This window comes from Cucurbita pepo, chromosome 13 (assembly GCF_057944985.1).
Source record: "Cucurbita pepo subsp. pepo isolate OVF chromosome 13, ASM5794498v1, whole genome shotgun sequence".
Lineage (NCBI taxonomy): Eukaryota > Viridiplantae > Streptophyta > Magnoliopsida > Cucurbitales > Cucurbitaceae > Cucurbita > Cucurbita pepo.
The window spans coordinates 15,357,261-15,376,609 of NC_141810.1; the positions used below are offsets into that span (position 1 = coordinate 15,357,261).

General features: G+C 37.1%; 3 protein-coding genes across 6 annotated transcripts; 1 reads left to right on the forward strand and 2 right to left on the reverse strand.

Moving 5' to 3' along the window:
- Positions 1-130: 130 nt before the first annotated feature.
- Positions 131-7,143, reverse strand: LOC111809328 (protein CROWDED NUCLEI 1). 2 transcript variants are annotated; one of them, XM_087116698.1, is made up of 8 exons: positions 6,369-7,143; positions 5,697-5,906; positions 4,634-4,887; positions 4,250-4,520; positions 4,082-4,165; positions 1,580-3,714; positions 1,122-1,272; positions 131-742 (listed from the first exon to the last, which is right to left on the reverse strand). In XM_087116698.1, the coding sequence occupies exons 1-8, from the start codon at positions 6,648-6,650 to the stop codon at positions 503-505; spliced, it is 3,627 nt and encodes a 1,208-aa protein (XP_086972824.1). In that variant the 5' UTR covers positions 6,651-7,143; the 3' UTR covers positions 131-502. The 2 variants fall into 2 exon arrangements, with proteins under 2 accessions (XP_086972824.1, XP_086972823.1); XM_087116697.1 differs by having other exon boundaries at positions 1,116-1,272; positions 6,369-7,142.
- A 1,486-nt stretch (positions 7,144-8,629) lies between these two features.
- Positions 8,630-14,577, reverse strand: LOC147789783 (protein CROWDED NUCLEI 1-like). Of its 3 annotated transcripts, XM_087129485.1 has the most exons (9): positions 14,380-14,577; positions 14,015-14,290; positions 13,670-13,879; positions 12,865-13,118; positions 12,503-12,773; positions 12,334-12,417; positions 9,897-12,001; positions 9,572-9,722; positions 8,630-9,246 (listed from the first exon to the last, which is right to left on the reverse strand). In XM_087129485.1, exons 2-9 carry the CDS (start codon positions 14,180-14,182, stop codon positions 9,022-9,024), a joined length of 3,468 nt encoding a protein of 1,155 aa, XP_086985611.1. In that variant the 5' UTR covers positions 14,183-14,290; positions 14,380-14,577; the 3' UTR covers positions 8,630-9,021. The 3 variants fall into 3 exon arrangements, with proteins under 3 accessions (XP_086985611.1, XP_086985610.1, XP_086985612.1); XM_087129484.1 differs by having other exon boundaries at positions 14,015-14,577; XM_087129486.1 differs by lacking the exons at positions 14,015-14,290; positions 14,380-14,577 and having other exon boundaries at positions 13,683-13,823.
- Positions 14,578-17,015: 2,438 nt separating this feature from the next.
- On the forward strand, positions 17,016-19,281 carry LOC111808595 (transmembrane ascorbate ferrireductase 2). The gene is made up of 4 exons (XM_023694679.2): positions 17,016-17,377; positions 18,243-18,291; positions 18,591-18,790; positions 18,879-19,281. Exons 1-4 carry the CDS (start codon positions 17,234-17,236, stop codon positions 19,182-19,184), a joined length of 699 nt encoding a protein of 232 aa, XP_023550447.2. The 5' UTR covers positions 17,016-17,233; the 3' UTR covers positions 19,185-19,281.
- Positions 19,282-19,349: the final 68 nt, after the last annotated feature.

Consider the following 19,349-nt stretch of genomic DNA (forward strand, 5'->3'; position numbering starts at 1 on the left):
CAAACAAGATGAACAGAAACAACTGTAGTAGAAAGCAAGAGGAGAGCAAAATCTTAATAGATCATCCCACAAAAACCGTCTACCAAACACATTTATTGTAGAACAAGGGTGAGAAAGGGAATCAAATCAATAAGGTTAAAACAATCATTCAAGAACTAACATAGAGGCAAACATTTTGATACAAACAAATTTCGGGGGCATAGCCGAGAATCCACGGGTCAGCGGCTACCGTAACGTCAAATAACTAGCGCTAAGGATAGAGAGTGTCAATATATAAAATGGCTGGAGTATCCTGAATCCTAAAAGAAGAAAAAAAAGAGGGGGAAGGAAGTAGAAAGCAAATCCCCCTGCCCTCACAAATTCGTAGTTCTAACTACATTTGAATTCTTGTTACACATCCTAAACCTTCTCTCCCTACCATCATCAAATCAATCCTACACAAGTTGACCCACTTACCCATCTTCAACAGTCAACATTATTATAAGAAGGGCAGGTCAAATGGTCACGTTGTGAAAAAGGTCCACAGCTTCTTCCCTATGGAAGCTTCACCTGGATGTTCCGACTCTTCTTCATCATCATCATCATCTTCATCACAAGATTCACTTTTGTATTTCCCGCGATCGCCGTACTTGCCTGCAATTTCCGGTGACCCGTTCACTTCTTCACTCAGAGATACCATATCAGTTGAATTTTTCGACGTACCAGCAATAGTGACATCTTGATTATCTCCAACAGTACCACACTGCACAATAAAAGACCATGACATTAACTAACGATCCCCAGAGTTGAATCAGCATTCACATTGCTGCATCATTGAGTGTCGAGGGAAAGGCCAAAACCAAACCGAAGTTGAGACAAATTAAAACGATCGAAATGAAAGAACGACATAACCTATCTCCTATACAGATTGGTTTTTCTAGGGAAAAGAACTCGATAAGAAATAAGCTTCAGTATTGCAAATGGAGTGCACATTTTAAGATTAAAGAAGAATATGCAAGACTAATATGAACGAAAAAAGATAAAAGACGAGCTCATATACTGAAATTAGACGAACATTGAAAGAAATAGAGGTTCAAAATCATGATGCTCAACAAGAAACTAGGATTGAACCATACCCTTACAAGGTAAGTGCTTCCAGCATTGTCGCTGGCAACCCCCATTGATGGTGTAGGACGAGCTTTTGAATAGTGAACGTCTTCCTCTGTACGATTAACAGGGGCATCTTCTTCATTTCCTTTACAAATGTTAGATGGGTCTTTAGAAGCACCTACACTGAATAAATTAAGTAGCAAAAAACCCAAATCAGATGAAAGACAAATTATAACTTGTCTTAAAACGGCATCACAAAATTAAAATGTAGAGTAAAGAGCAATAACTTCAAAGGGTCATGCACATATACATAGCAGGTTGGGTTGGGGCTATGGGAAAGTGGGTGCCACCGTAACCACGCATATGCACTATAACACGAATTAGGGGCATGGGTAGGGTGACATGGTGTAATAATCTAGCCTATCAGTTTTTTTTTTTTTTTTCCCTAGTTCTCCCTACATAGATAACAAAGGAACAATCAGAATCTTACGCTTTAGTTCGCCGGAGATTGTATCGTTTTTCGGGAGCTCGCACAGCGGGGACAGCCCTCTGTCGCCTTTTCCGTGGTTGACCTTCAACAACACTGCCAGAGCGTACCTCACTGTCATCATTATCATTCTCACCCATGATTTGAGATGAATTAGCATGTGTTCTCTTCCGCAAATTCCTTCGTGTGCCTTTGCCAGCAAGACTAGATTCATCCCGACTCTCATTATTCAGCTGACTAGAATCCTCAGCATTTCCATTTGGATACTCAACCGTTTGCTGAAGTTCCCCAATTATAGCCTTAGATTCTTCAACAACCGCCTTAACAGATCGAGTTCTACTGATTTTAGGCTTTTCTCTCCTGGGACGTAGTTTTCGCTGATTTACTACCCTTGTGGCAGAAGGTTGGGAATCAACTGCAACTTCTGGTGCCTTACTATTAACGTTACTTTGATCATCAGTTGAAAGATTCAGGCTTGGTTCAACCTCCCTGCCACTAACATCAGACTGAACTCTCTTGTCGTCAAGAGAATCACTTGCAATTGCAAGAGATAACTCTGCCTCCTCTTCACTTGCAGATACTCTCTTGGAAGGTTCGGCCGGAACATCATGTTCGTCTGATATTGGTGCCTCGTCATCATCCTGTTTCTCAAATGCTGGAGATGCAATCTTTTTACCTGGAGAGAACTTAAAAATCTTAGACGTGCACTTACGAAGCCAAGAAATGGTTCCACTAGAAGTATGAGGTGTTGGACCAGCTGCGCCTGGAGTCAGTTCACCATTTCGCACATCAGAAATACCCAGAGTTCCACCTGGAGACACATGCAGTCCTTGAATTTCCATATATCTATCAGGAAGTCCGGGCAGATTAAGAACATCAGCATTTTCAATACCACCCAAAGATTGTAAATCTGAAAGCACAAACTCAGATGCAGTTTCCCCACAGTTCTTGCAGGTCATGAGTTTGTCAACATATGAAATAAAGCGATCTCTCTCCTCCACAAGCCGTTCTCGCTGGTTTTTCAACTTATTGCTAAGTTCGAGAAGCTCTTCAATGTCCTTACGTATCTCAATTCTCTGCTTTTCCAAATGTTCTTTATTAGCTTCAGCTTCCTGTTTTTCTTTATCAGTTTTGAGTCTCTCGAGTTTCAGTTCCTCCATGTCTCTTCTAGCTACATCTCTTAAAAATTTAATATTCTCCAACTCTCTCTCCTTCTCTTCCTTAAACAATTTCTCTTTCTCACGGAATTCTCTTTCCATTTCTTCGACCCGATTCTGCATGGAAGATTCTAGTTCTCTTTTTTGTAGTTCAAAATCATGCAACATTTGGCTTCTATCACTTTGAGCTTTTTCAGCAATGGCGGATTTCTCATGCTCCATACTAGCTGCAAAGGATTCTCGGGCTAACTTTAGATCTTCCTGCTCCCTAAGGATATAAGCTTCAGTTTCTGATCGCTCATTTCTCAACCTTTCCTCCTCAGAGAAGATCCTTTTTTCAAATTCTTCCTTTTGCTGCAAAAGAGTCTTCTGCTCTTTCTCAACCTGAGCTCTTTTCTCATCCAGCTCTTCCCATTCTCTCTCAAAAGTTTCTTTCTGCTGCTTCAAATCCTCTGCTTCCTTCAGCAGTAGTTCTTTCTGTTCCCTGTACTTCTCTATCTCTTGTTTCAATTCAGACTGCAAACGGAGGAAATCAGACTTCTCTGTCTCACTCACTTTAAGACTTTCCTTCTCTTCATGTAATTTCAACAGTTGTGCTTCATTCTCCGCTCTAATCTTCTCCACTTCAGCCATTAAACTGATCAGATCCTCTTTATCAGTGAGCAATTGTTTCTTCTCTGCCTCAAGCTTCTTCTCCTCAGTTTTCATTGACTTCTCTCTTTCTTTCAAAGCCTTGAGCTTTGTATCATAGTCTGCCTCTTTCTCCTTGAACTTCTCTGTTCTCTTTTCGAGTGCCTGCTCTCTTTTAGCAACCTTTTCCTCCATGTGCTTGATTTCAGCTTCCTTTTTCTCCACTTCAGACACTTTGTTTTTCAATTCTTCATCTAAAGATTTTCTCTTTTGATCAATTTCCAGCTCAAACTCAACTTTCTTTGCATCTAAAATGGCATTGTGTTCATCAAGAAGTTTTTGAATCTCAACCTGTTCACATTGCAGTGGTTAAAAATACAATTAGACTATTTCAAATGTTACCAGGTACTGTATTTCTCTTCTTTGGAAATAAAATTTGACGATGAAATCCCTGAGAAGAGTAAAAGAGGCTACTTTCCCTTAACATATACCAGGGTTCAGTTGATATCAACCAAAATCAAACTAATCCGATGAGCATTAAAACCAGTTCGGTCGAACTTAGCAACTACCAATCTTTCATAGGAGATAAAAATATATATTATAACTCAAACAAAATCAAACCAGTTTGATCGTAAAAGAGATGCATTCAGAAGCTGCCATAAAAAACTATACGATTCTCACGTAGATTCCATACAGCAAGTGGAGTGACAAAACTTACCTTTTCACGAGCACTAAGCTTTTCTTCTAACACAAGTAACTCCTTCTCTTTAATCTCCAAAGTAACTTTCAATGCATCGGATTCCTGCATCCAGAAGAAACAGTAATATTAAAACCTGTAAATATAATTCACTGCGTATCTGTTGGTTGCTTGAAGAAAGGTACTAGCCTGCTCTTTCAAAGCTATGTTAGCTAGCCTACTACTTATATCTTCTTCTTTCCTTTTCAGAGCTAAATTAGCAGACTCAATTTTCTTCTGAGTCTCTTCAAGATCTCTCTCTTTCTGTTTCACCATCCTATCATTCTCATTAGCCCTCTCCTCTCGCTGATTAAGAATTGTTTGACCCTTGGCAAGCCTCTCTTCTGCATCTTGCTGCTTTCTTTCCCATTCCCGTAAATCATCGCGCTGTTTAGACAATGTAGCCTCGAGAGCTTCTCGTCTAACAAAAGTCAAAATTGAAAACATCATTTTAAACTTGTGTACTTTTGGTTCTAGAGAAAAATTACAAGAATGCGATAAGATTTAAGACAATTATCTGAGAATAGTGCATACTCTGCATTGAAGGATAGACGATCCCTCCTAAGTGCACCTTCCCGAGCCTCCAGATCTTGCAGCTTCCTTTCCACCTCTGAGTTCTTCCGGCTCACCTCAGCAAGTTTTGCATCAGCCGCACGAAGTTTTGCCTCCACCTCCAAAGATTTTTCTTCGATGCTAGTTACTAAAGCATTGGCTTCAGATAGCTTTGAGTCACCTGTGAACTTAATTTCAGCATTTTCTGCACGCATCTCACGTAAAGCCTTCTCCAGCTGCATGGCAATATTTCACATAACAGCAATTCAATCATTAAGTAACCCCGAAAAGACCTCTGAAGAGAGGAGTGCATATGCAGGTGGACAGGCTCATTTAATGGGAATACATTTACCTATACAAATTATACACTAGATAAGGGAAAATGAGTTCAAACAATTCAAGCCCTCATCCTCAAGACCCCGCTTTCCCTAAATAGAAAGAAAAGGAGAGAACTTGAAATATAGTCCCGCTAATGCAAATGGTCATATGTAGAACAGTAAATATACATTTCATTAAATTGTATGGAACATCCCCCTTCCCATGATCATCTCTATCCAAATAATTTCCTTCCCTCCCTTCTTCAAAAATCACTCATCGAAACATCAGTCAATACGATCCCATCAGGTAATCTTAAATACTTTTTTCTCGAAAAAAATGAGCTTACGTGGAAATAGGAAAAAACATAAAACGTTAAAAACAGAGTCAATACGATCCCATCAGGTAATCTTAAAAGCCATCATTCCAGCAGGCAGAAACCAAGGTATTTCATTCAAGTACCCAAAAGGACTCAAGCCAGTACAATGTCCCAACTGGAACTTACACTACAAAAATAACCAAATTTGCAGTTAGGCTATTACCTAATACACAAATCTCCAAAGTCATACATCTTTACAAAGTTCCATTAACAAGATGCAAATAGAAAACATGCCAAAAGGTAGGAGGTTATAATAAGACCGATAACGAGAGAGGAATGTCAAAGCGAATTGACACCATAGGGATGCAAATGATATGTTAATAAACAAGATACGGAAAGCTAGGGCCTTACATCAAGAACGCACTCCTTCTCAACCCCCAATGCCTTTTTTAAACTTTCCTCTTGCTTTTCAGCATCAGATATTGCAATCATATGGGCCATTTGTTCTCTTTTGATAGTGTCGTTTGCTTCAGCCAATGCTTGTTTAAGCTCTTCATATTTTAAAGCCCAATCCTTTTTCTCAATCAAGAGAAGACCCATGTTGTACTGGTACTCAAAAAGCTGTTTAAGACGACGAAATTGGAAGAGAGTTAATAACTATAATTAGTTCACCTGACGCGTGGGTATTATGTAAAAATATACTGCTCCCAAACACCTGGCGAAACAAGAATAAAGCTGAACTGGAAAAAATTAAGATGCTTATAAATAAGAAACACCAGATCGGTAACTCCACGTTGCACCAAAAATTAAAAGAAGAAACCATTAGCTCATAATAGTACATAGACCAACTTAGTTACATATCCTATTCTAGGGCCCGCAACTCCATTATCCACATAATGTAACTATACTAGTGGTTTGCAATTCATGGCACAAGGCGAGCAAGAAACCATAAGAACAAACTACTTCAACTCTGAACGACATTGCGAAACAGATGCTCCTAAGTTATCTAAATTAACGAAAATAATCCACTTAAAGAAGCAAGTACATGAATAATCAACAAGATCGTGAACAAAATCAACTGACCTCGTTTTCAAGTCTCGAGATCTTCTCAGCAAACCCTTCTTGGTCCAAGGCGGCCGCCTCAGCCGACCCCACAAACATGTCTCTCCCATTTTCAACTACAGTACCTGAAAGAGGCGTCGCAGTTTCACCAAAAGCAACGGTCTTCCCCTTGATCCCATCACCCCTGCGGCTCAAGTTAGGAGTAACAGAGTTAGGATTCGAGGCAGAACCGGCTCCACCCTTCTGGGCCCCGGTCTTGGGCGTGAGGGGCCAACCAGACCAAGCCTTCTGCGGCGTAAACATCACGAAACTCTCAACAGCACCAACTTCGGAACTAAACCCAATTCCAGGGATCGTGAATTCAACTTCATAAGCGTGCGAAACCCAAAATTCAACGGAGGGTGGGCACAAAAACCCTCACAACTCCCCAAGACTCGAACTACTAACCCCTCAACCCAAAGATACAAAGAAACACACGAGGAGATTCAAACAAGATACGTAACGAATAATCCGTTAGCCCAAACCCACCGCAAGCGAAGCCCCCGAATTCCGTCGAAAACACACAAAAAAAAAAAAAGAAGGAAGTTCCAAAATCAAACAAACTAAACTTGAAATCAAACCCTCAACCTTCCGCGTATTCCAGTTCTATTAAGAACGCCCTAGGCCGGACGTGAACGGAATTCCCAAATTCAGGCGAAATGAAGATTTGAAATCCGACAACGTCTCACAAATCGAACCGATCCCCCCCCCCCTCTCTCTAATCTTTCTATCTATCTATCTCCAGCCTGCCTTTGTGCGCTTTTGTGCGGACCACTTGTTTATTTCTACGGGCCCCGACCGCAAACTCCACCCCCCAAATTACCATCTTACCCTTCTCTACTTTTTAAATTTAAAATTCATTTTCCAAATATGTATTCGATAATTATCATAATTTTTTTATTTTTTTTTTTAAAAAATGACCCTTTTACGTGAAAAATTAAGAAGGAAAATACTCTCTTATAATTTTCTATTTATTTTATAAACCTCACTCTATTTTTAAATATTTATTTTATGAGGAAAAAAAAAAGTTAATAGACGCAGCAGCCAACCTCATTGACCAGGAAAACTCCACGCCGCCAGGGGTATTTTAGGAATTTCACAGACCAAAAAACCCACATCAGAGACGCCGCTGCCTTTTCCAGTTCGGAGCGTGCGAGATTCAGTGCATTGTACGCGCTGACGAAAGTACCCTCGGAGGAAAAAATGGCCGTTGGGTGAGAAAGGGGTAGTAAATAGAAGGAAAAGGGAGGGGTAAAAATGAGAAATGGGAGAAAGTACACGTGGCAAATGAAAAAAAAAAAAAAAGTTAAAAAAGGAAGGGGAATTCCACGGTGTACTGGTAGAGGAGGGGTTTGAAAAAGGTTTGAAGGAAGGTGGGAAGGAAGATAAGAATTAAGAACAATTACATATTATTAAATATATTTTTTCTCCAATTATTTATTTAAATATATTTTTGTCCCATGTGATTCCCTTTCTTTTTCATGTTCCCAGCCATCATTTTCCATCTCCCTTTAATATATATATATATTTATTTATTTATTTTAATTTAATTTAGTTATGAGTTGGACGTGAATGTGCTGAGTCAACTTTATTATTTTAATTTATGTTTTTTCTTATTTTTAATATTATTTTAATTTTTCGGGTATATTATATCTAATTAAGTTAGTAAATTTTTAAAAAAATTTAATTAAATCAACAATTTTATTAAGTGGTTGTTCTATTTATATGGTTGACTTTATCTTGTTTGACCGGTAAATAAATGTTTTTAGTAATAATATCATATTTAGATTAATTTAGAAAATGAATATCCATAAATCGAGTCTTGAAATATGACGTAATCAAGAAGTAGTCTTCTCATACACAAAAAAAAAAATTCCTTTCAAAAGATGCTTTGCCCAAACTTGATTTACCTTCATACACAAGAATAGAATCCAAATTTAAAAAGTATTTAGTTAAAAATTAATGAATAAATAATAATTGAATGCTAATTATTATTATTATTTGCAATATAAGTACGAGAATTTAAATGTAGTATTAAAATTTATTGATTTATAATAGATTTGGTGAAGGGTGGCAATAAATATTTTCAACGTCTACACCCATTAATTCCAAAAGGTTAATTAATATTTTCCGTATCTAACACATTAATTCGAAAAGGTTAATTAATGATTATGTTTAGGACCATTCTAGCCTATAAATTTGTCATCTTTGCCATCTGGAACGTAGAATTATAATCCAATAGGTGAACAACTAAAATTAATTGAAAATATGAACCGTTCAACTAATAAAGACATTATGAAATACACATCGATTGGAGAGGAGAAAAGTGTAGCGAGGATGCTGGCCTTGAAGGGAGTGGATTGGAGAGGAGACGAAACAATTTTACAAGGGTGTGAAAACCTCTTCCTAATAAACGCATTTTAAAAATTTGGAGGAGAAGCTCGAAAGGAAAAATCTAAAGAGGACAATATCGGCTAGCGGTAGGCTTGGGTTGTAACATACATATAAACCCAACAAAACCGAGGTTTTTAAACATACTTTACAAATCCGCTCTGCTCGACTCGGTCCATTTAGGCACCATACTAACTAAGAAAGGGTCATTAATGTTTAGTCAACAGTCAACAATATTGAAACTTCATGTTGTGGTGAACATCCAAAGCTTCTTGGCTATTGAAACTTCACCTGGATGATTTGACTCTTCTTCATCTTCATCTCCAACTTCCTCACAAGATTCACTTTTGTATTGGCCACCGTCCACGTCCTTGCCTGCATTCACTTCCTCACTCAGAGATACCATATCAGTTGAGTTTTTGGACGTGCCAGCAATAACATCATCTTGACTATCTCCAACTCTCCCATGCTGCACAATGAATGACCAGGACATTAAATTATCAATTACCAGAGTTCAATCAGCATAAACATTGATTCATAATGAGGCATGCCACAGTTGGCAGCTGATAGATACAACATGAATGTAGGATGGAATGTCAAAACCAACCGAAGTCGAGACAAAATGAAATAACGACATGTATCGAATGGTTTTTTCTAGGGAAAAAGGCGATATGAAATGAGTTTCTGTAGTGCAAAGATAGAAGTCAAGATCATATACAGAGTCTAGACAAACATTAAAGGAAATACAGGTTCGAAATCGTGATGCTCAACTAGATACTAGGATTAAACCGTACCCTTATGAGATGAGTGCTTCCAGCACTGTTGCTAGTGACCCCCATTGATGATGTAGGACGAACTTTTGAATGGTGAACGTCTTCCGCTGTACAATTAACAGGAGCATCTTCTTCCTTTTCTTTATTAACGGTAGAAGGGTCCTTAGAAGCACTGAAAAAAATCAAATCAGATAAGATAAGTTAATAACTTGTATGAAAATACATATCAAAACTAAAATGTATAGAGGGCATGGGTAGGGCATTCGTGGTGTAACGACCTACGCCTTTCAGTTATTTTTTCCCAGTTTTTCCAACCTAAATAACAAAGGAACAATCAGAATCTCACGCTTTAGTTCGCCGGAGATTGTATCGTTTTTCGGGAGCTCGCACAGCTGGGGCAGCCTTCTGTCGCCTTTTTCGTGGTTGAACTTCCACGACACTGCCAGAGCGTACCTCACTGTCATCATGATCATTCTCATCCATGATTTGAGATGAATTAGCGCGTGTCCTCTTCCGCGAATTCCCTTGTGTGCCTTTGCTAGCAAGGCTAGATTCATCTCGACTCTCATTCAGCTGACTAGAATCCTCAGCATATCCATTTGGATACTCAACCTGTTGAATTTGCTGACGTTCCCCAACTATAGCCTTAGCATCTTCAACAACTGCCTTAACCGACCGAGTTCTACCAACTTTAGGCTTTTCTCTCCTGGGACGTAGTTTTCGCTGATTTGCTACCCTTACGTCAGAAGGTTGGGAATCGACTGCAACTTCTGGTGCCTTACAAATAATGTTACTTTGATCATCAGTTGAATTCCGGCTTGGTTCAACTTCCCTGCCACTAACATCAGACTGAGCTCTCTTGTAATCAAGAGAATCACTTGCAATTGCAATTGATAACTCTGCCTCATCATGTTCATCTTTCTTTGGTGCCTCATCATCCAGTTTCTCAGCTGGAGATGCAATCTTTTTACATGGAGAGAACTTAAAAATCTTAGACGTGCACTTACGAAGCCAAGAAATGGTTCCACCAGAAACACGAGATTTTGGATCAGCTACGCCCGGAGTCAGTTCCTCGTTTCGCACATCAGAAATACCCAGAGCTCCACCAGGAAACGCCTGGAGTCCTTGAATTTCCATGTATCTATCAGGCAGTCCAGGCAGTCCAGGCAGTCCAGGCAGATTAAGAACATCAGCATTTTCAATACTATTCAAATATCGAAAATCTGAAAGCATAAATGCAGATGCTGTTTCCCCACAGTTCTTGCAGGTCTTGCGTTCGTCAACATATGACAAAAAACGATCTCGCTCCACAATAAGTCGTTCTCGCTGGTCTTTCAACTTATTGCTAAGTTCGAGAAGCTCTTCAATGTCCTTACGTATTTCAATTCTCTGCCTTCCCAAATGTTCTTTATTAGCTATAGCTTCCTGCTTTTCTTTCTCAGTTTTAAGTCTCTCGAGTTTCAGCTCGTCCATTCCTCTTCTCGCAACATCTCTTAAGAACTTAATATTCTCCAACTCTCTCTCCTTCTCTTCTATAAACCGCTTCTCTTTCTCACGGAATTCTCTTTCCATTTCTTCCACTCGATTCTGCATGGCAGATTCGAGTTCTCTTTTTCGTAGTTCAAAATCATGCATCATTCGACTTTTCTCACTTTGAGCTTTTTCAGCAACGGCGGATTTCTCATGCTCCATACTAGCTGCAAAGGATTCTCGGGCTAACTTTAGATCTTCCTGCTCCCTATGGATATAAGCTTCAGTTTCTGATCGCTCATTTCTCAACCTTTCCTCCTCAGAGAAGATCCTTTTTTCAAATTCTTCCTTTTGCTCCAAAAGGGTCTTCCTCTCTTGCTCAGCCAAAGCTCTTTTCTCATCCAGCTCTTCCCATTCTCTTTCAAAATTTTCTTTCTGCTGCTTCAAATCCTCTGATTTCTTCAGCAGTAGTTCCTTCTGTTGCCTATACTTCTCAACCTCTTGTTTCAATTCTGACTGCAAAAGGAGAAACTCAGACCTTTCTGTCTCGCTCACTTCAAGAATTTCCCTCTCTTCATGTAATTTCGACAGTCGTGCATCATTTTCGGATCTAATCTTCTCCATTGCCGCCTTTAAACTGATCAGATCCTCTTTATCAGTGAGCAATTGTTTCTTCTCCACCTCAAGCTTCTCCGCCTCCGATTTCGTAGACTTTTCTCTTTCTTTCAAAGCTTTGAGCTTTGTATCATAGTCTGCCTCTTTCTCCTTGAACTTCTCCGTTCTCTTTTCAAGTGCCTGCTCTTGTTTCCCAACCTTTTCCTCCATGTGCTTGATTTCAGCTTCCTTTTTCTCCACTTCAGACACTTTGTTTTTCAATTCTTCATCAAATGATTTTCTCTTTCGATCAATTTCCAGCTTAAACTCGACTTTCTTTGCATCTAAAATGACAATGTGTTCATCAAGAAGTTTTTGAATTTCAACCTGTTCACATTGCAGTGGTTAAAAATAAAATTAGACAATTCAAATGTTACCAGGTACTATATTTCCCTGAGAAGAGTAAAAGAGGCTACTTTCCCTAACATATACCAGGGTTCAGTTGATATCAACCAAAATCAAACTAATCCGATGAGCATTAAAACCAATTCGGTCGAACCTAGCAACTACCAATCTTTCATAGGAGATAAAAATATATATTATAACTCAAACAAAATCGAACCAGTTTGATCGTAAATGAGATGCATTCAGAAGCTGCCATAAAAAACTATACGGTTCTCACGTAGATTCCATACAGCAAGTGGAGTGACAAAACTTACCTTTTCACGAGCACTAAGCTTTTCTTCTAACACGAGTAACTCCTTCTCTTTAATCTCCAAAGTAACTTTCAATGCATCGGATTCCTGCATCCAGAAGAAACAGTAATATTAAAACCTGTAAATATAATTCACTGCATATCTGTTGCTTTGCTTGAAGAAAGGTACTAGCCTGCTCTTTCAAAGCTATGTTTGCTAGTCTACTACTTATATCTTCTTCCTTCCTTTTCAGAGCTAAATTAGCAGACTCGATTTTCTTCCGAGCCTCTTCAAGATCTCTCTCTTTCTGCTTCACCATCCCGTCGTTCCCATTTGCCCTCTCCTCTCGCTGATTAAGAATTGTTTGACCCTTGGCAAGCCTCTCTTCTGCATCTTGCTGCTTTCTTTCCCATTCCCGCAAATCATCGTGTTGTTTAGACAACGTAGCCTCATGAGCTTCCTGTCTAACAAAAGCCAATGTTGAAAAGACCATTTTAAAATTATATTTTTTTGGTTCTCGAGAAAATTACAAGTTTATCAGAAAGGAGTGCGTACTCTGCATTGAAGGATAGACGATCCCTTCTAAGTGCACCTTCCCGAGCCTCCAGATCTTGCAGCTTCCTTTCCACCTCTGAATTCTTCCCGCTCACCTCAGCAAGTTTTGCATCCGCAGCACGCAGTTTCGCCACCACTTCCAAAGATTTTTCTTCAATGCTAGTTACTAAAGCATTAGCTTCAGCTAGCTTTGAGTCACCTGTAAACTTAAGTTCAGCGTTTTCTGCACGCATCTCATGTAAAGCCTTCTCCAGCTGAATGACAACATTTCACATACCAGCAGTTTAATCAATAAGTAACCCAGGAAAGAGGACCTCAGAACAGAGAAGTGCATAAGCAGATGGACAGGCACATTCAATGGGAATACATATACCTAGAAAAATTATGAACTAAATAAGGGAAAATGAGTTCAACTAATTCAAGCCCTCGACCTCAAGACGGTCATCTACCCCAATAATTTAACATTCTCCTTTCTTCAAAAACAACTTCCAGAATCATTTTCAATCAATCTGGAAAGTAGCATAGAGGAACAAGATAAAGGAAAGAAAAGCAAAGCGAATTTGTTAAAAATCACGACTCTCCACAATGGTATGATATTGTTGTCCACTTTGAGCATAAGCTCTCATGCCTTTGCTTTGGGCTTCTCCAAAAGGCCTCGTACCAATGGAGATGTATTCCTTACTTATAATCCCACGTTCATTCCCTAAATTAGCCAATGTGGGACTCCCTCCCAACAATCCTCAACAAAATCGACAGGATACACAAGATATGTTAGTAAACAAGATATAAAAAGCTATAGCCATACGTCAAGAACGCACTCCTTCTCAACGCCCATTGCGATCTTTAAATTTTCCTCTTGCTTCTCAGCATCAGATATTGCAATCACATGGGCCATTTGTTCTCTTTTAAGAGTGTCATTTGCTTCAGCCAACGCTTGTTTAAGCTCATCATATTTGTAAGTCCAATCCCTTTTCTCAATCAAGAGAAGCCCCATGTTGTATTGGTACTCAAAAAGCTGTTCAAAGCGAAGAAATTAGAAGAGAGTGTGAGCCACCTTCTCCAAACTCATCTAAATTGACAAAAAATAATCCACTAATAGAACCAAGAACATGAATATTCCACAAAATCGTGCACAAAATCAACTAATAACCTCGTTTTCAAGTCTGTATATCTTCTCAGCCAACCCTTCTTGATCCAAGGCGGCCGCCTCAGAGCCCGACCCCTTGATCCCATCACCCCTGCGGCTCAAATTAGGAGTAACAGAGTTGGGATTCGAGGCAGAATCGGCTCCAAACCAAGCCTTCTGCGGCGTAAACATCACGATACTCTCAACAATTCCACGGATCGAGAGTTCAACTTCATAAGCATGCGAAACCCAAATTTCGGTGGGTGAACACAAAAACCCACACAGCTTCCAAGACTCGAACTACAAAGAATACTAAATCCTTAACCAAAACAATGAACATACACGGGGATTTAAACAAATTAAGCAACGAATATTCAGTCGGCCCTCACCCGACCCAGTCGAAGCCGCCGGAATTCCGTCGAAAACACAAAACAGAAGGAACTTCCAAAATCAAACCGCTAACCATTCGTGTATTCCAGTAGTATCATGAGCGCCAAAGGCCGAACGTGAACAGAATTCCGAAAGTCGAGCAAAACGGAGATTTGAAATCCAACGTCTCACAAAACGAACCGATCCCCTCTCTAATGTTTCTCCATCTCCAGCCTCCTTTGGCGCGCTATTGCGCGAACCACTTGTTAATTTCTACGGCCCCGCCGCAACTCCACGCTCAAATTACCATATTACCCTTCATACCCGATAAATTTTTAAACTCATTAAATAACGTTCAATTTTTCAATAATTCTAAACAAAATTAATGGGTTAAAATAGTAATGAAATTTAAAATTAATTTATTACTTAAAAATAAAAAATAAAGACAGTCCAAATCTATTTTATAACGAAAGAGGAAAATATTTTTTTCATTAAAAAAAAAAAAAAGAAAAATATCAAATTTTCTACTATTAAATTAATCGAATATAAAATGTGACGGAGATAGAAGATATTTTTACCTAACAGAAAATAATTATATTAACTTATATTATTTTATTTTATAAAATATAATAAATAGAAAAATATATGCAAAAAAATGTTTGTATGGGGCAAAAGCTTCAAAAACACTCGAGGCCGGGTGGGGGCAGTTTAGGAATTTCTCAGACGAAAAAAACTGTATCCGAGATGCCACTGCCTTTTTCAGTTCGGAGCGTGCGAGTTCCAGTGCATCGTGACGCTGACGAAAGTACCCCTGGAGGATAAAATGACCGTTGGGTGAGGAAGGAGTTGTAAATAGAAAGAAAATGGAGGGGTAAAATGGAAAATGAAAGAAAATGCACGTGTCAAGTGAAAAAGTGGGGGAAAAAATGGGAATGCCACGGTGTACTTCGTTGGAAAAGATGAGTTGGCGGATAAGAGTTACGAACAATTATATATTAAATATTTTATTTTAAAAAAAGTTATTTTGTCTCAAAAAAAATATTCTAAAGACCTTAATAATATTTTTTAATTTTTTTAAAAAATTTAAAAATATACTTACTACTGTACATCAATTTTTAATAGTGTTTCAAAATTAATTTTTAATTTTTTTAAAAATTTGCATTTATCCTTATTTTTTTTAATTTAAAAAATTCCCTCAAATTAATAATTAAAATGACAGCTGTACGTAATCAACATTTTTAATTAGTTCTATATATTATAAAATTTTTCAAGGACATTCGTCCAGTAATGTCAGAGTTATCCAATAATCAAATTCCAACCACGCAGAATAAATTATTGGACCAGTCCAGTCGTGACACGTGTCCCGCCAGCTTGGATAAAAAATTATCATTGGAAATATAGCCTTGTAATTATAAATATCCAAATTTAATTAATTTTTATCAAACTTAATAAAATAATAATATATTTTTATTTAAAAATTCTAATAACTAATTTTTGTTTACAAAAAATTAGGAATAAACTAATTTAAAAACTTTATAGAAATTATGAAAATTAAATGTTAATATTTTAACCAATCAAATATTTCCAATTATTGTAAGAATCCTCGTTTTTTTGCCGTTGGAATATACTATTTTTCTATTTTTTAAAATTTGTACAATTTTAGAAGTTTTTCCAAAATAAAATAGGTCAATTAATATGGTATAATTCATATTATAATTAATATGGAAATTTTGACACTAATTTCATAATAAAGTGAGAAATATATATATATATATATATATATATATATATATATATATATATATAGTTTTGCTATAATTTTTTTTTTTAATTTAATAGTTAGTCGGATTTGAGTTTTATAAGATATCAATTGTCATTTAAAATATTAATTTATTTAATTATTCCTTATTGGCTATCATAAATTTTATTTTATGATTGACCGGATAAAACGGACACAAACTTATATTAGGTAGAAAATAAAATAATTATTACGAAAATTATTGGACTTGTAACATTTTAATATGGTATTAAAGTATATCAAGATATATAATGCTATTATATATTAGTGGTAGTTATAAATAAATTAATTAAATCACAAAATATATTATGGGGAACTTTAAAATACTTGACATTGGTTAAATTAAATATTAAACATAAAATTGAGAAAAATAATAAATAAAATAAAACCATTTAAAAATTTGGACTAATATTAGAAAATGTTAATGGGCTTTTTTAAAGGGAGAATGGGCTTAGACAAATGAAGCCCACGTTTAGTTTTTGTTCTAGAATGTTCTAATTTTCCTAATTTTTATTTTTAATTTTGTATATAATAGATTTTTAAAATTTCAATTTTATTTTAAATAGAATAATGTATCATATATTTTTTAAAATTTAATGAAATTACAATTTTTAAGATATATTAGTTTATAATAAAAAAAATTTTGTAATTTAATGGTATAAAATTAATTAATTAATAGAATGACTCACTAAAAAAATTTGTTTAAAAATAAAAAATAAAAATCATTTTATTGAAAATATTTAAGAAAAAACGCTTAAAGTAGAATATAGATTATATTTATAATTTAACGTTTCAACTTTTCTATATTCTAATTTGATTTTAAAAAAATAAATCCAAATTTCGTGATTCCAAAGCAAAGCTTAGTCAAGGAAAAACCCTCTCCCTAACCTTGAAATATTCTTTACTAAAATTAAGCTTAAATTTAAATTCCTTCCCTCCCATGGCGATGAAGGAGATCCACGCCTGAAACTCCATTTGATCAGCTGAAATTTACCTCGAAGTTGGCCACGATTTCCACCGGTGAAGATCCTAGTATTCATATTCTTTCATCTACTGTCTCTTCTGCTGAAGAATCAATGGCGGTTCCCGCTGTTCAGTTCCCGATTTTCATGGCTGTCAGAGTGCTCGGGATGGTTGTGGCAGCTCTTGTGTTCGTTTGGACCTTGCATTTCCGTGGAGGTTTGGCACTTAGCTCAGACAACAAGGATCTCATCTTCAATGTAATTCGCTACTTCATCTTTATTCAGAAATGATTTTTCTTATCCTTTTACCGTTTTTTTTTTTAAAAATTGATTCGCATGTTTGATAGGCTTGAGTTCGTTGATTTTGTTTGTTTGAAATTAATTGGGCGCATCTGTTTTCTCACCAATAGAGATGTATGGAATAAAATTAGGTGACGATATCAAGATATCGCCAATTGTGTGTATAGTGTCACAATCGCACTTTTGCGGCAACGAGACTGCGATTGTGCTGCACTTGTTCTAATCTAGCGAACAAGTCAGTGTGTGAAATTCAAATTTTGTAGATAATATCGGCGTATACTCGAGTCTCGGATCACGTTTGAGAGAAATATTTTAGAAAACGTGAGCAAGAAAATACGTTAGAAACAATTGTAAAGAAAATAATGTTATAAGCTAAAGGAGAGTAGGCAACAATGATGACTTTGATAACATATAACCTAGAACACCGTGACATATACCAACTACCAAGAACGGTGCTTACCTCTAGTTCAGCCTGAAAAGGCTGTTTAATTAATCTCATTGATGATGCACGCATAGAGGAATTGAATCTATACTTTCTAGAGTTAGGATAATTGGTGACAAATTTCGGGATGAATATTGAGTAGCTGATAATGTCTGGTGCTGTAAAAGAAGTCATATGGATGTAGAAATGTTGTCGTGTCAGCTAGCTGTGCTCTGAATTTTTCGTCAGCTCAATAAGATGAGAGCTAATGCAGCATAGAATTCTTTCTTTACCTGCTCTGAATAAATCCTATATGCTTTACATAATTGAAACATTACCTTTTAATTCTTATTTTTCCTTTTCCTTTCCCGTTTGTTTGGTGAAGTTGCTCTTGTTTTGCAGGTTCATCCTGTTCTTATGGTGATTGGACTTATTCTTCTAAATGGTGAAGGTAAATATCTTCTTTCTTTGGATTGAAATCATGGTCTGACGCATTAGTTTACATAATTTTTCGTTCTTCCTGGACAGTGATTTTAATGCAATGTTCTATACTGGCAATTTGAATACATATGTAGATTATGTGAAATTATAATACTGCTTTGTTATAGATTATGAAATTACATCCCAACTAAAGGTATGTTCTTGAGATTTGTATTCTGAAATCATTCGCGAACTCGAGTTCGAGTTATTTTCGTAGCACGCCGGTGCTCTCAATGGTTTTGTTCACCCAGCTTAGATATATTGATGCAGCCATGTTAGCATACAAGACAGTTTCAGGAACCAAGAACTTCAGGAAACTAGTTCATCTTGCACTCCAGTTTGTTGCATTGTTTTTAAGCCTGATTGGCATATGGGCTGCCTTGAAGTTCCACAATGACAAGGGAATCGAAAACTTTTACAGTCTACATTCATGGTTGGGCTTAGTTTCTGTCTTTTTGTTTGGCATCCAGGTTCGTAAACCGTAATATCCGCTGCTATGTTTTATCTTTTTGTTGAGCTACGTGATTCTAATTAATTAGGGTGGCTCCATTTGGACAGTGGGGTGCAGGATTTGTGACCTTTTGGTACCCCGGTGGCTCCAGAAACAGCAGAGCTACTCTGTTGCCATGGCATGTTTTCTTTGGCGTTTACATATATGGCCTTTGCATTGCTACAACTGTTACTGGATTGTTGGAAAAAGCTACCTTCCTTCAAACCAGTAAGGTAATATTACGCTATTCTAATGAAGCTTTGCTGATAAATTCATTGGGTATCTTCGTTGTTGTATTGGGTGGCCTTGTAATTCTTGCGGTTATCGCTCGGTCGAACGACAAAGGTGACGTTTACAGAGGGCCAGCAGAGTAGGATGAAAACGTTATATGCTGGTTCATAGTTGAAATGGAACAAGTAATTGCACTGTGTATGGACTTCTCATCAAAATGAAACTAGCATTTATTTGTAATTGAGTAAAATGATTCATTCTTTAACATAGAGATCGCATTGGAGATGAATCGGTCAAATGAATCGGTC

Bases quoted from the DNA above. Each gene is read 5' to 3' on its own strand.
- LOC111809328 (XM_087116697.1), bottom strand. From the start codon at position 6,650: ATGTTTACGCCGCAGAAGGCTTGGTCTGGTTGGCCCCTCACGCCCAAG. The intron at 4,888-5,696 runs GTAAGGCCCTAG...ATTGCCATGCAG, and splicing joins AGAAGGAGTGCGTTCTTGAT to CTGGAGAAGGCTTTACGTGA. The intron at 743-1,115 runs GTATGGTTCAAT...TTTATTGTGCAG, and splicing joins GAAGCACTTACCTTGTAAGG to TGTGGTACTGTTGGAGATAA.
- LOC147789783 (XM_087129485.1), bottom strand. From the start codon at position 14,182: ATGTTTACGCCGCAGAAGGCTTGGTTTGGAGCCGATTCTGCCTCGAAT. The intron at 13,880-14,014 runs GTTATTAGTTGA...CGCTTTGAACAG, and splicing joins TATACAGACTTGAAAACGAG to CTTTTTGAGTACCAATACAA. The intron at 12,774-12,864 runs GTACGCACTCCT...GGCTTTTGTTAG, and splicing joins CGTCTATCCTTCAATGCAGA to ACAGGAAGCTCATGAGGCTA.
- LOC111808595 (XM_023694679.2), top strand. From the start codon at position 17,234: ATGGCGGTTCCCGCTGTTCAGTTCCCGATTTTCATGGCTGTCAGAGTG. The intron at 17,378-18,242 runs GTAATTCGCTAC...CTTGTTTTGCAG, and splicing joins ACAAGGATCTCATCTTCAAT to GTTCATCCTGTTCTTATGGT. The intron at 18,791-18,878 runs GTTCGTAAACCG...CCATTTGGACAG, and splicing joins TCTTTTTGTTTGGCATCCAG to TGGGGTGCAGGATTTGTGAC.